The sequence below is a fragment of the Portunus trituberculatus genome, chromosome 40 (genome assembly GCF_017591435.1).
Source record: "Portunus trituberculatus isolate SZX2019 chromosome 40, ASM1759143v1, whole genome shotgun sequence".
NCBI lineage: Eukaryota > Metazoa > Arthropoda > Malacostraca > Decapoda > Portunidae > Portunus > Portunus trituberculatus.
Window position 1 is genome coordinate 5,289,334 of NC_059294.1, and position 13,950 is coordinate 5,303,283.

Sequence of the window (13,950 nt, forward strand, 5' to 3'; positions counted from 1 at the left end):
TTCCTCCTTCATTCTCGTCCCCTTCAACACAGTGCAGAGTGCCATTAACCCCTTCAGTACTGAGACGCATTTTTATCAAAGTTTTCAGTATGATTAAACGATTTTATTTACATTATGGAGGGTCTATGGAGGTCAGAAGATTAATGGTCACTGTCTTTACTATCTTAATCCCCACATAGGTTTCTCAAGCTGTATAGAATCACCAAATAGAAACCAGAATGAATATGAAAACGTGTCATGGGACTGAGAAGGTTAAGGTTCCGGCAACTGTTACTATGACAACGGCTGCTTACGTCACGCGGGACCATCGGGGAAAGTTGGCATCATTTTAACACTGAAGGGTGCATGAGGGAGTGGAAGTGGTCAGGGCTGGGTGGGAGGGGGTGAGTGGCGGGGTGCGGTGACTGGGTGTGGTGCGTGGTGTTGTGGCGGGACTGGGAGGGAGGTTTGTGTGTAAAAAGAGACGACCATTGCTTTCATAAATGTAGCGTGTAGTGCAGGAAATACTCGGATAACTGTGAGAGTATTCTGAAAAAGGGAGTGAAAAGTTCATCAGGTATCAGTGTGTGTTGTATTCTGCTTTGTGTGTTTGTGTGTGTGTGTGTGTGTGTGTGTGTGTGTGTGTGTGTGTGTGTGTGTGTGTGTGTGTGTATGTGTTATTGAGATATAAAACCCGCCAGTAAATAGAAATATGAATACCGGTAATCAAATAACTCGTATTCAAAAAAAGTATTCACCACACATGACAGCCTTTATTTTCTCCTTCTGTACAGCAATGGATGAATACTGACTCATTACGTCCCTCCATGCGGCGCGTGTGTGAGGCGCACGTGCCAATGAGCCATGTGAGAAGGGAGAGGTGGGAAGTGGAGAAGAGTCGAGTAATTGGTCAGTTCATTAGGTCGCTCTCCGGGTAACTGGTCAACAGGGAGAAAGCCAGTTTTATATAACGCGACATGACACAAATGAACACTGTATTTGTTCTGTTCATTGTTCTCGACTTCTCTTGATCCGCATGTTGCTCTTCGCCAGCGTAGGATGTGCTGCAGAACGCCACAGAATCCCCAGAGGCTTGCACAGCAGGGCAGGAGCACATGTAGCAGGTGCCGCCTCACCCCGGGAGTGGACGCGTCCTCCACACACAGTAGTCATCGCGCCTTGCGACCATCTTGCAGCGCTCGTAGTATATTGATTAGTGAGCCATGTGTGCTACGTGCAGGCTGGGGCCGCGCTGCTCCCGTGTTCATGTTGAGCCTTTTCTAGGCCCTCCATGGCCCTTCAGCCTTTAGTTCCGTGCACCTGGAGGAGGTTGAATCCCTCCTGGTGGCTGTGAAGTGAAGGACGCGGCCAAGGAGGTGTGTGTGGTGCTGAACCAGACGGCCAAGTGTTGGGTGTGTCTCGAGTGCCTGGCAGACAGCATGGTGCCGGGGAGCCCTGCTGCCACCTGCTGACTCGCTCAGGTGCGTGAGTGTGTGTGTGTGTGTGTGTGTGTGTGTGTGTGTGTGTGTGTGTGTGTGTGTGTGTGTGTGTGTGTGTGTGTGTGTGTGTGTGTGTGTGTGTGTGTGTGTGTGTGTGTGTGTGTGTGTGTCTATAGGTGTGTGTGTATGTGTGTGTATGTGTCTGAGTGTGTATTGGGTGAGGGTATTGAGTAAAATATCTTGTCACAAAGAAATTTCAGCTCCTCCTTATTGTAATCTTTATCTAGACACCCGTAGCTCAGCTTCTATCTAATGAAGTGGTTGTATTGATGGTGATAATTGATATCTTGCGAGCAGATATAACACAAATGCACATGAGAGTTTTGTTTTACAGCTCAACGGCTTAAACATAACATTATCTATAACATGGAAAAGCGAAAGACAGAGAGAGAGAGAGAGAGAGAGAGAGAGAGAGAGAGAGAGAGAGAGAGAGAGAGAGAGAGAAGCATGAGCATGTCATTGAACTTCTCCTAGCACGCCCAGCATTTCCCGGCAGGAAGGCAGGTAATTGGAGGTGTTACGAGTAATGACTGGCCGCTGCAACCCTGTAATTGCCTGTCTCGGTGTTGATGTTATTTCGTGAGCGAAAAAGATGTTTCCTGTCGCTGCCGAAGGTTGTTCTGGTCTTTTCGCTGCAGCATTTTATTAGTCATTCTGCCATTCATCACGGGCATAAGGAATCATTCGCCCCAGGTCTCACATATGTAATTGCCACGTGATCACATCCACCTCTGAGTCACCAGCAAGTCAGTAAAGACTATATGCTGTTCTCTATCGTCCGTGGTCATGATGTCTTCACTGGGAGCAGCCCATCATTCACTCGCTACTCTTGAATGAACAGATGAATAATTAATACTAGCTAGAGGCGCGGACTGTTTGGTCTTAGCGTGGCGCTGGGAATGTTCTATTTGAAGTGATGGGAGGTTTGTAATGGCGAGGCAACTCACAGGAGACACATGCAACGCTGAATATCAAGCATTATACAGTCTACTTGCTTATTTTCATAAGGATTATAATTACATGTTATTCATTGCACTTCATGACTACCATATAACGAAAATATTAAAAGCAGATGTTTCTTATATTTGCCATGCGTGTCTATCAATTTTGGTTCGAGTCCCGGCGCGGCGAGGCAAATGGGCAAGCCTCTTAATGTGTGGCCCCTGTTCACCTAGCAGTAAATAGGTACGGGATGTAACTCGAGGAATTGTGGCCTCGCTTTCCCGGTGTGTGGTGTGTGTTGTGGTCTCAGCCCTACCCGAAGATTGGTCTATGAGCTCTGAGCTCGCTCCGTAATGGGGAAGACTGGCTGGGTTACCAGCAGACGACCGTGGTGAATTACACACACACACACACACACACACACACACACACACACACACACACACACACACACACACACACACACACACACACACACACACACACACACACACACACACACACATTGTGCAAATAATACATGGGTATCTCAGTTACTCATTACATGCAGGAGCGAGCGAGTGACAGTGTCTTGTGTTGGTTCTTTCCCCCAGAAGGTACGGTGAGGGCACAGCAGGAGGCATGGCGGTGCCCACCATCGAGGACGTCCTCAACAGAGTGGAAACTGGACCCTGGAACTGGACCATCTTCCTCCTTGGCTCACTGTGTAAGTACCGTGACTGATTCCTGTTGGGTCTTCATGCTTTACTATATTTTGTTACACTCCACTTTTTGCAACAGAATCAAAAGTTGGCGCTAAGTACGAGTCGCCTCCTGTTGCTTCTGTCCCTTGCGTTCCTCTATGACTCGCATTATTTGATTTTCTACCACAATTTCATCCCTCCATTTCATTTTCTACACTACTCACCATTCATTGTGCTGCGCTAAAACATTACGCTGCATCACACTCATGTTAGGCACTACTATAGTTCTGTTTCATGCCTATCAATGCGTGACGAAGGTTGTGGGTGAGATGAAGCTGAACCTCACCTCACCTCTCTCCCCCCCTCTCTCTCTCTCTCTCTCTCTCTCTCTCTCTCTCTCTCTCTCTCTCTCTCTCTCTCTCTCTCTCTCTCTCTCTCTCTCTCTCTCTCTCTCTCTCTCTCTCTCTCTCTCTCTCTCTCTCTCTCTCTCTCTCTCTCTCTCTCTCTCTCTCTCTCTCTCTCTCTCTCTCTCTCTCTCTCTCTCTCTCTCTCTCTCTCTCTCTCTCTCTCTCTCTCTCGTTGCTGTTTCACGAGTTGCGATGAATACCGAATGGGAGATTTCTTACACGACTTTTACGAAATTCTACACCACAAATGGCGGGAATAACCTTGGGAGCCTTAAAAATAACATCTATATATACACACATTGAATTGAAGGTCGCTGCCCGCCCGGTAGAGTGCGTAGAGGTGAAGCTTTAGCCGGCGAGCAGCGACCCACAAAAATACGTCTCGGTTTAATTAATCTATCCACCTCTATGACTCGTTGGACTTAATGAAATAAATGCCCTGCGGATTTAGTTAACAGTTTTCACCATTGACAGGAAGGCTGTATTCAATCTATTCCGGAATTCAAGTTTTATTTAGGGATTTGTTCCAAGAAGATGTGTAGTGTGAGTGTAGAGAAGGTAACATGTGAATCAAATAATATTTAGTCACGAGGTTGGTTATTACGAGCACAGATGACGATAAAGATGAGCGGTGGATGCGAAAAATATTGCTATAATAGTGAGGTATACTGGGAAGGCACACACACACACACACACACACTCTCTCTCTCTCTCTCTCTCTCTCTCTCTCTCTCTCTCTCTCTCTCTCTCTCTCTCTCTCTCTCTCTCTCTCTCTCTCTCTCTCTCTCTCTCTCTCTCTCTCTCTCTCTCTCTCTCTCTCTCTCTCTCTCTCTCTCTCTCTCTCTCTCTCTCTCTCTCTCTCTCTCTCTCTCTCTCTCTCTCTCTCTCTCTCTCTCTCTCTCTCTCTCTCTCTCTCTCTCTCTCTCTCTCTCTCTCTCTCTCAAGGCGCACTTTCCATTCATAATTTTGTTCCAGAAGTAAGCTTGAAAACTTCCACCACGAGACTTGACTTTCCATGCATTGAATGCGAAGTTTGCAGGACAAGAAAAAAAGAGCTGAAAAACATGGGATGCAGGAAGGCTGATGGGTGGCTGTTACTTCCCGCTCATACGAGAGTCACGAACACTAATCCTGGAGAGGCTGTCTGGTGCATTGCTCAGCTAGTGGTCTCCTAAGCATTGAGACTCTTCAGAATAGGATACAAAGGCTAAAGGGATCATTAATCGTGTTCTTGCAATTATCTTTTTTTGTTGATGATGTAAGCTACTTAATAAGTGACCCATAATACTGTTAAAACACCGTTGAACACCACAATAACTATCTCAACATCCCGTCAAGCGTCAACATAACACTGCAAAAAGACTGAAAATACGAACGCATATGCAGCAATTTATGGTAGGCACTTTCGGTGAAGTATTTCCATAAGAGATTGTGAACATTACTTGGCAGTCGTGGCTGGCCGCAGTTTCCTCCCAAAGTGATGCGGAATAGCAGGTGGGGAGGGAAAAGTGTGTTGCGGAAGGGAGGGATGATAGCCTGGGGGATCGGAGGGTATCTGGAGGGCGAAGCTGGTGCAGGAAGAGGAAGGTAAATATTGAGAATATTTCGATATCGAGGCAAAATGTTTGTAATGGAAGGAGGAGAAGAAGGAAGCGAAGTGGATGGTTGGTAAACTGAGTGCACGAGATTCATAGTAAAGATGAAGAGGAGAAGGAATTTTCATTACCACAGTGAGAGAGAGAGAGAGAGAGAGAGAGAGAGAGAGAGAGAGAGAGAGAGAGAGAGAGAGAGAGAGAGAGAGAGAGAGAGAGAGAGAGAGAGAGAGAGAGAGAGAGAGAGAGAGAGAGAGAGAGAGAGAGAGAGAGAGAGAGAGAGAGAGAGAGAGAGAGAGAGAGAGAGAGAGAGAGAGAGAAAGAGAGAAGAAAGAAAGAAAGAAAAAGAGACAAAAGATGGTGGGGGATAGAGCTCCAAGAGACAGACAAAGAAATAGGCAGATAATCACACACACACACACACACACACACACACACACACACACACACACACACACACACACACACACACACACACACACACACACACACACACACACACACATACACACACACACACATACACATACACACACACACACATACAAACAGCCAGAAAGACAGTTAAGGAGACTCAAATCCTATCTCACCGCATCACTCCGAATGGTTCCTGTCCTTGTGTTGTGTGTGAGGTTGAAGCTGAGGACACTTTACGCTGAGAGAGAGTCACCTCTTTTCTTCCTATTCCTTTGGCGCTTAATCTCTTCAGCACGAGGACGCGTTTTCATATTCATTCTTGTTACTATATTAGCAATTTTGCATAGCTTCAGAAATATTATGTTGGGATTAAAGTAGTAAAGACTTTGACCATTATTTTTTGACGTCCATAGACCCTTCCTAATAGAAATTAAATCATCTAATCATACCCAAAAGTCAAGGTAAAAATGTGTCCAAGTACTGAAGGGGTTAACAGTCAGGATAACGCACAAGCACTCCCTGAACAGCGTCAAATGGTACAGTTGCACTCAATAAGTTAAGGTGCATTAGTCATTATACCGTTAGTCTCTGCGCGGTACGAGTGAAAAGACTACAAGGGAGAGTAATACGTAACTTCTCATTTGTGTACTTTTTTTTTACTTATTCATAACATGTGGACTTTTCACTGGAATTTATGGGCTAAAGGAGATACTTTTGGGTACCTCCTATCTCAAAGCCCACCTGTTAGGAAACCGTTGCCCCGAGGGAGGAAGCCCAACCTACACTCGGACCGTGGACAGGATTCGAACCCGTGCACTTGGAGACCCCTCGGACTCCAAAGCACGCATGGTTCCACTGTACCAACTCTATTCCTTTCACGTCAGTAGTAGTGGCAAATAAACAGCTCTCTTCCCTGTTGTTTTTATTGTGCCTTAAAGTTTTTGTATCTCTAAGCCAGTATTTGTTATCGGCATAGAGAAACGGCAAAAGTCAAAAAGCCAGGGAGTACATGTGAGTCAATGTCGTTATTGTGCTTTTAAAGTTTTTCTATCTTTTAACAAGTCTCTCTCATAGGCACAGAGAAACGGTTAAAGTCAAAGAGACATGGAGTGCGTGTGAGTCAGTATCATTATTGTGCTTTAAAGTTTTTGCTTCTCTTAGCAAGTCTCTCTTATCGGCACAGAAAAACGGTTAAAGTCAAAGTGCCAGGGAGTGTTAGTCAGTGTCGTTAGAAGCCCCTCCGGTGGTCAGTATGGCTCGCCCCGTCCCTGTAACAAAGGAACCCTAACCTCCCCCTCTACACCTGCTGTGCCTCTTAACCTTAGAGTCGCTGCACTGAGAACCACCTTTTGTAACTCAACCTCTTAACTTTCCCTTTATTTATCACGCCTTCCTAATCCCTTGGCTCTCGGGGATGAAAGTTCCGTGCATATCAAAAACCCAGTCCCCCTTTTTTCATAATGCTCAGTGCTAAGAAAAGCTCGTTTGTGATTACTGCGAAAAGGGGAACGTGGAAAAGTGACCTTGATTGACCAAAAGCTCAGTATTTTCCGTCAGTTTAATCGCTATTTTAATTACTTTATGACCCGTCATTACTCAAAATTACCCCCAACAACTTTCGTACCCTGTTTTCAGAATTGCGGCCAAGCAGTGGTAATGGGGCTGGCTGGCTTGGGGCTCCGGCGGGTTCACTGTAAGGAGCACCGGGGACTTGAGAGGCTAAGAGTGGGGACAGCGGGGTGAGGCGGGTCAGGGGCGATGTCTGAGGGAGAATTATGTGCTCGTCAGGGTCAAGGCCACGAGAGGAGTCGAGAAAAACAGTCGTCTTTAATTTTTTTTCCTGTCGCAGTTTCTTTTTTACCATGTTCTCTCTCTCTCTCTCTCTCTCTCTCTCTCTCTCTCTCTCTCTCTCGCGTGGGCCGGGGCGGAGTAAGTGATGGTGCTTGCCGTGGAAAAAGAGCCTCATTTATGTGTTGTGCTTGGCTGTTTGTTCGTTCGGTGAAACAATGAGTGGCTAATGGAAGTGTGTTTATTTTACCACGGTCGTCTGCTGGTCACCCAGCCAGTCTTCCCCATTACGGAGCGAACTCAGAGTTCATAGACTGATCTTCGGGTAGGACTGAGGCCACAACCCCTCGAGTTACATCCCTTACCTATTTACTGCTAGGTGAACAGGGGCTGCACATTAATAGGCTTGCCCATTTGCCTCGTCGCTTCCCGGGATTCGAACCCGGGCCCTCTCGATTGTGAGTCGAGCGTGCTAACCACTACACTACGCAGTGTGTGTGTGTGTGTGTGTGTGTGTGTGTGTGTGTGTGTGTGTGTGTGTGTGTGTGTGTGTGTGTGTGTGTGTGTGTGTGTGTGTGTGTGTGTGTGTGAAAATTGCATACCCATCTAGCCACTGTCCACTTTCTTCCACTAGCTTCCTCTGTCTCCCTCGCGTCTATCCCTGCAGTCTCTCTCCAGTAGAACTGTCACAACTTCCCAGTACCCCACTGTTGAGTTCTGGGAAGTATTTGCATACCGTAATGAGACTGTGTTGTAATGAAGCAAGGAGGCTGCACACGACACGACACGACACACACACACACACACACACACACACACACACACACACACACACACACACACACACACACACACACACACACACACACACACACACACACACACACACACACACACACACACACACACACACACACACACACACACACACACACACACACACACACACACACACACAGCGATATTGGTTCACTCCTTAACATGCAAATGGAGACTCGTTGTTGATAGCCATGTAAAAAAATATTCTGCTTCACTGCCTTGCCATGCCACCGCGCGCTCCCTTCCACCCGCTGGCTCTCCCTGTCCTATAACTTAGTGGGCGACTACAGCGCGTCTGAGAGTTGAAAGGTGGCAGCTCTGACGTCACGGCCCAGTATTGTTTTTCCTACATTCTCCACCTTCGCCTCGCTGGAAAGAGGAATGATATAGCAGCATTTGAGATATGAATTAACAATCTTCTAGTGATTTCTTCTGTTTCTAGGAGTCTAGAGTCATAAGGATATAACGAAATGAGGGAAGCTGCCAGATGTTAAGCCTATACATGGCAGTCCCTGTATATGCCTAATTCATCTAATTTCATCTGTCATTCTCAGTTCTCCTTCATTCATTGATATCTGAGCAATAACATAACATATTTCTAGTCTTATGTACTTGTGTGTGTGTGTGTGTGTGTGTGTGTGTGTGTGTGTGTGTGTGTGTGTGTGTGTGTGTGTGTGTGTGTGTGTGTGTGTGTGTGTGTGTGTGTGAGGATATCATCTGAACGCACCATCCTGCTTGCCTGAATGATGAAAATAGTTGAATGTGGTGGTTGACAAATGAAAGTTTAAAGGTCATATGCGATACACACACAAAAGGTGGACATGCAATAAGGCAGCATTACCTTTTGTGTCCGCCAGGGGGTGTTTTCGGGGCCATGCAGGCTCTGGCCACTGCCTTCCTTAGCCCCGCCGTCGACCATTGGTGCCAAGTGCCTCACCTCCACAACTGGACCACACAGCAGTTATGGAACTTCTCCCTGCCCAGGTACACACACTAATCACTTCACTTGTTTTGTGTTCCAATTGTATTACTATTCTGTAAGTGACGGCTCCACTCACACAGGAATCTTAGAATATCTTAAATTATTCTCTCTCTCTCTCTCTCTCTCTCTCTCTCTCTCTCTCTCTCTCTCTCTCTCTCTCTCTCTCTCTCTCTCTGTTATTGGATGTTTTCCGCATGTTAGCCCGGACCTGGCTCAATTTTCTCTTCCATCCAGGACGAAGGTCGGGGGCGTGCCGCACCACTCCCAGTGCGAGATGTACGTGCGCAACTACAGCTTGATGGAAGGCGTGTCCTGGGAAGAGCGACTCCTCCACCTGCCTGAAGGGGAGCTGGATGAGTCTACCCTGCCCACCCAGCCTTGTGAAACATGGGAGTTCGACACGTCTTCCTTCCAGTCCACGCTGATCTCAGAGGTGAGTGGCGCGTGGCGGGTGTGCGGGGCAGAGAGGGAGGGAAGGTGGCGAAGGAAGGGAGAGAGAGGAAAGGTGGCGAAGACAGGGAGAGAGAGAGAGGTAGGTAACGAGAGCAGAGAGAGAGAGAGAGAGAGAGAGAGAGAGAGAGAGAGAGAGAGAGAGAGAGAGAGAGAGAGAGAGAGAGAGAGAGAGAGAGAGAGAGAGAGAGAGAGAGAGAGAGAGAGAGAGAGAGAGAGAGAGAGAGAGAGAGAGAGAGAGAGAGAGAGAGAGAGAGAGAGAGAGAGAGAGAGAGAGAGAGAGAGAGAGAGAGAGGGAAGGTGGCGAAGGCAGGGAGAGAGAGGGAAGGTGACGAAGGAAGGGGGGTAGTTATACCAGACATGTGGATGCCTGAAGTGATGAAACCTGTTATAGTCATAAGCACGTAAGCTCGGAGATGTTGAGGAGGAAGGTACGATAGTGTTGAGGGAAGAGGAAGGTACGATAGTTTTGGAGCAGAGAGGAAGGTACGATAGTGTTTTGAAGCAGAGAGAAAGGTACGATAGTGTTTGGAACAGAGAGGAAGGTACGATAGTGTTTGGAACAGAGAGGAAGGTACGATAGTATTGAGGGAAGAGAGGAAGGTACGATAGTGTTGAGAGAAGAGAGGAAGGTACGATAGTGTTTGAGACAGAGAGGAAGGTACGATAGTGTTGAGGGAAGAGAGGAAAGTACGATAGTTTTGGAGCAGAGAGGAAAGTACGATAGTGTTTGAGACAGAGAGGAAGAAGGTACGATAGTGTTGAGGGAAGAGAGGAAAGTACGATAGTTTTGGAGCAGAGAGGAAAGTACGATAGTTTTGGAGCAGAGAGGAAGGTACGATAGTGTTTGAGACAGAGAGGAAGGTACGATAGTGTTGAGGGAAGAGAGGAAGGTACGATAGTGTTTGAGACAGAGAGGAAAGTACGATAGTTTTGGAGCAGAGAGGAAGGTACGATAGTGTTGAGGGAAGAGAAGATGGTAGAGTATCAACACATTACTTTGCTATTGCTACATTTCCTCTTCCCTTGCAAACATCTCGACAATATATTCCAGCGCTACAGTAGCCATTTATAGGGAAGTCATGCCACATTTTCCTTTTCAAACCCTCTTTTATCTTAACCCCTTCAGTGCCATGACACGTTTCCATATTTATTCTTCTTACTATTTCGCATTTTTATACAGCTTCAGAAACTTATATGGGAATTGAAATAGTGAAGACTCTAACCATTAATCTTCTGACCTTCATACACCGTTCTTAATGTGAATAAAATCGTTTAATCATAACCAAAATTCATGGTAAAAATGCGTCCCGGTACTGAAGGGATTAAGCACTATAGTAGCCATATATAGTGATGTCATGTCGCATTTTTCCTTTACAACCGTCGTTTTTTCTTAATAGCTTATCAATTGGGTCTCCATGGACATAATTTTCTCAGTAGGAACACATATTTCAAATTCAAATAGACGTAGAACCATAAATCTCACTGAAAACTAATAAAATTCACTTAAAAAAACAAGTCAAAAGTCATTCAGATAAGACATTTTTCCATAAGACAAGTTTGAGAATATAGCCCACCGGCGGATCATGTGATTACTGTGTAGTTTGAAGGATATTGGGAGCTCATAACTTTAAGCGCCATTACACCATTACATTATGCCCTTCCATTGGCGTCATCTGAGAAACATCCGCCTCATTTTGCTGGTGTTCTCCCCGATCAATTCCGGAAGTTAGTTTGTTATTACCAGCGCCTCAAAGTCTCGTCTAGTCGCGATGGAATATTGTTGTTTAAAGAAGCTGACTTTTAGGAAACTTTGTCAGAGAGAGAGAGAGAGAGAGAGAGAGAGAGAGAGAGAGAGAGAGAGAGCAACAATAGCACCTCAATGAGTACGTTGAGGGAAACAAAGAGATAGTGATGAGGGACAATGAGAGAGAGAGAGAGAGAGAGAGAGAGAGAGAGAGAGAGAGAGAGAGAGACTTTTTCAACCCTGCCCTCTTTAGTCTCTACTCTCCACCTTTCCTTTATCAAGCAGAAAAAGTAAAAAAAAAAAGAATAGCGAAACCTCTTTTCCACGCCTCGACGCCGCCCTCACTTCTCCTGACAACACCCAATGCGGCGCAAAATTTAGGCCGCTCAGAAAGAGAGGGAGAGAGAAAAGGAGAAGGAGAGAAGGTCAGTCAGTCAGTCAGTCAGTCAGTCAATAAGTACACCTAACCAGTCCGCCCATTTGTCTGTCCTTTATTCAATCAGTCAGTCACACACACACACACACACACACACACACACACACACACACACACACACACACACACACACACACACACACACACACACACACACACACACACACACACACACACACACACACCCGGTAGCTCAGTGGTTAGAGCGCTGGCTTCACAAGCCAGAGGACCGGGGTCGATTCCCCGGCCGGGTGGAGATATTTGGGTGTGTCTCCTTTCACGTGTAGCCCCTGTTCACCTAGCAGTGAGTAGGTACGGGATGTAAATCGAGGATTTGTGACCTTGTTGTCCCGGTGTGTGGTGTGTGCCTGGTCTCAGGCCTATCCGAAGATCGGAAATAATGAGCTCTGAGCTCGTTCCGTAGGGTAACGTCTGGCCGTCTCGTCAGAGACTGCAGCAGATCAAACAGTGAAACACACACACACACACACACACATACACACTCAATCGATCACACACACACACACACACACACACACACACACACACACACACACACACACACACATTCAATCAAACACTCGGTAGGGTAACAGGCTAAGCACTTACAGTCTCTCATTCGTCCACAGAGCTCTCCCTTTACACACCCATTGTGGTTTCTCAGCTCAGTGATTAAGCCAAAGTTACATGATTGCTGTTTTCCTTACTAATGTTCCTTCACTAATGAGTCGCCGGCGGTAATTGACTTTGGGCTCGCTGCTGCCGAGGTAATGGGAGCCGTGGTGTAGCGAGGAATGGTGCTGTAGGCTATATATTGTGATTAGGGAGGGTAGGATATGAAGCTTGGGTATATTGTGTTTTCCTATGGTTCCTTTCCCTTGAGAGTCCAATCCTTGTCTTTGGTATATTCTAGCATGCTGGAGTGTCCTTATTTTGCTTTTTTGTTCTTATTTTTCTTCATTATGCATCGTTTTCTGACATAAAAAGATTGTATTCTGGTAGTATATTGCGTCAATGTTTTCCTCTCGAGATAAAACTATTTCCTTTGATAGTTTGTTCTTCCTGTTTTTGTTCTTATTTTCCATCCTTGTGCATCGTTTTCTGACATGAAAATTTGTGTTCTGGTAGTATATTACGTCAATGTTTTTCTCTCTAAATAGAACATTTTCCTTTGATAATTTATTCTTTACTGAAATTTATCATTGCACATTTTTCCTCTCTAGATATTTCCCTTCAATGATTTTTCTTTCTTTCTCTCATATCTTCTCTTCACACACATTCCTAACCCAGCTCTGATATTCTTCACCCATGCCGTGTAGTTTCGTTCAGACATGTCCTTCCATTCAGACTTTCCTCTTTGACAGAATTTCCCTCTAGAAATTGTCCAGTGAGGAAAAATGGCTAAAAAAGAATAAAACAATGGAAAAGACAAGTGATTGAGAGAGAGAGAGAGAGAGAGAGAGAGAGAGAGAGAGAGAGAGAGAGAGAGAGAGAGAGAGAGAGAGAGAGAGAGAGACAGACAGACAGACAGACAGACAGACAGACAGACAGACAGACAGACAGACAGAGATTTTCTATTCCCAATACACATTTCATTTATAATCTGCGTAATGTTCTGCACTGCGTGGCGTGTCATTATAATTACCACTAGTGACATAACGGCCAATTATCACAGGAAGAGTGATGGCGACTATTCATCACCTCTGTATATCCTTTGGCTGTTACGTGCTCAGTGAAGCATTCCACGCACTGTTGCACCTCCCATGTCATCTTTTTAATACCAACTTAATTACCCATGAATAGCTAAAGGCCGGTTGTCTCGTGATTATGTCAACGCTCTACTTAAATTCCTATGATATATTCAAGACCTGCGTGTGTGTTATTATTGGTGTGTTTGTGCTAGGAGACATTCAAGAACTGCGCGTGTTATTATACTCGTGCGTTTAATTATAGTCACTGCTTGTTTTGTACGCTATAAGATCTTTGGGGAATACATGTGTTTTTACTCGGTTTCCTGGCAGTGTTAACCCTTCAGGATGGAGTATGCATTTTTACCACGAGTTTTAGGTGTGATTAGACGGTTTTATTTACATTAGCAAGTGTCTATAGAGGACAGAAGCTTAATGGCCAGATTCTTCACTGTTTTAATCCCCAACATAAGTAACTGAAGCTGTGTAAAATCGCCATATGGTAAGAAGAATGAATATAA

At 45.6% G+C, this 13,950-nt stretch overlaps 1 protein-coding gene across 1 annotated transcript in view; it reads left to right on the forward strand.

The window, feature by feature from the left end:
- LOC123516252 (organic cation transporter protein-like) overlaps window positions 1-13,950 on the forward strand; it is a 41,521-nt gene that overhangs the window by 5,030 nt on the left and 22,541 nt on the right. Inside the window, 3 exon segments of the mRNA XM_045275483.1 lie at window positions 3,014-3,126; window positions 8,984-9,110; window positions 9,343-9,541. Coding sequence (XP_045131418.1) covers window positions 3,014-3,126; window positions 8,984-9,110; window positions 9,343-9,541 — 439 coding nt within the window.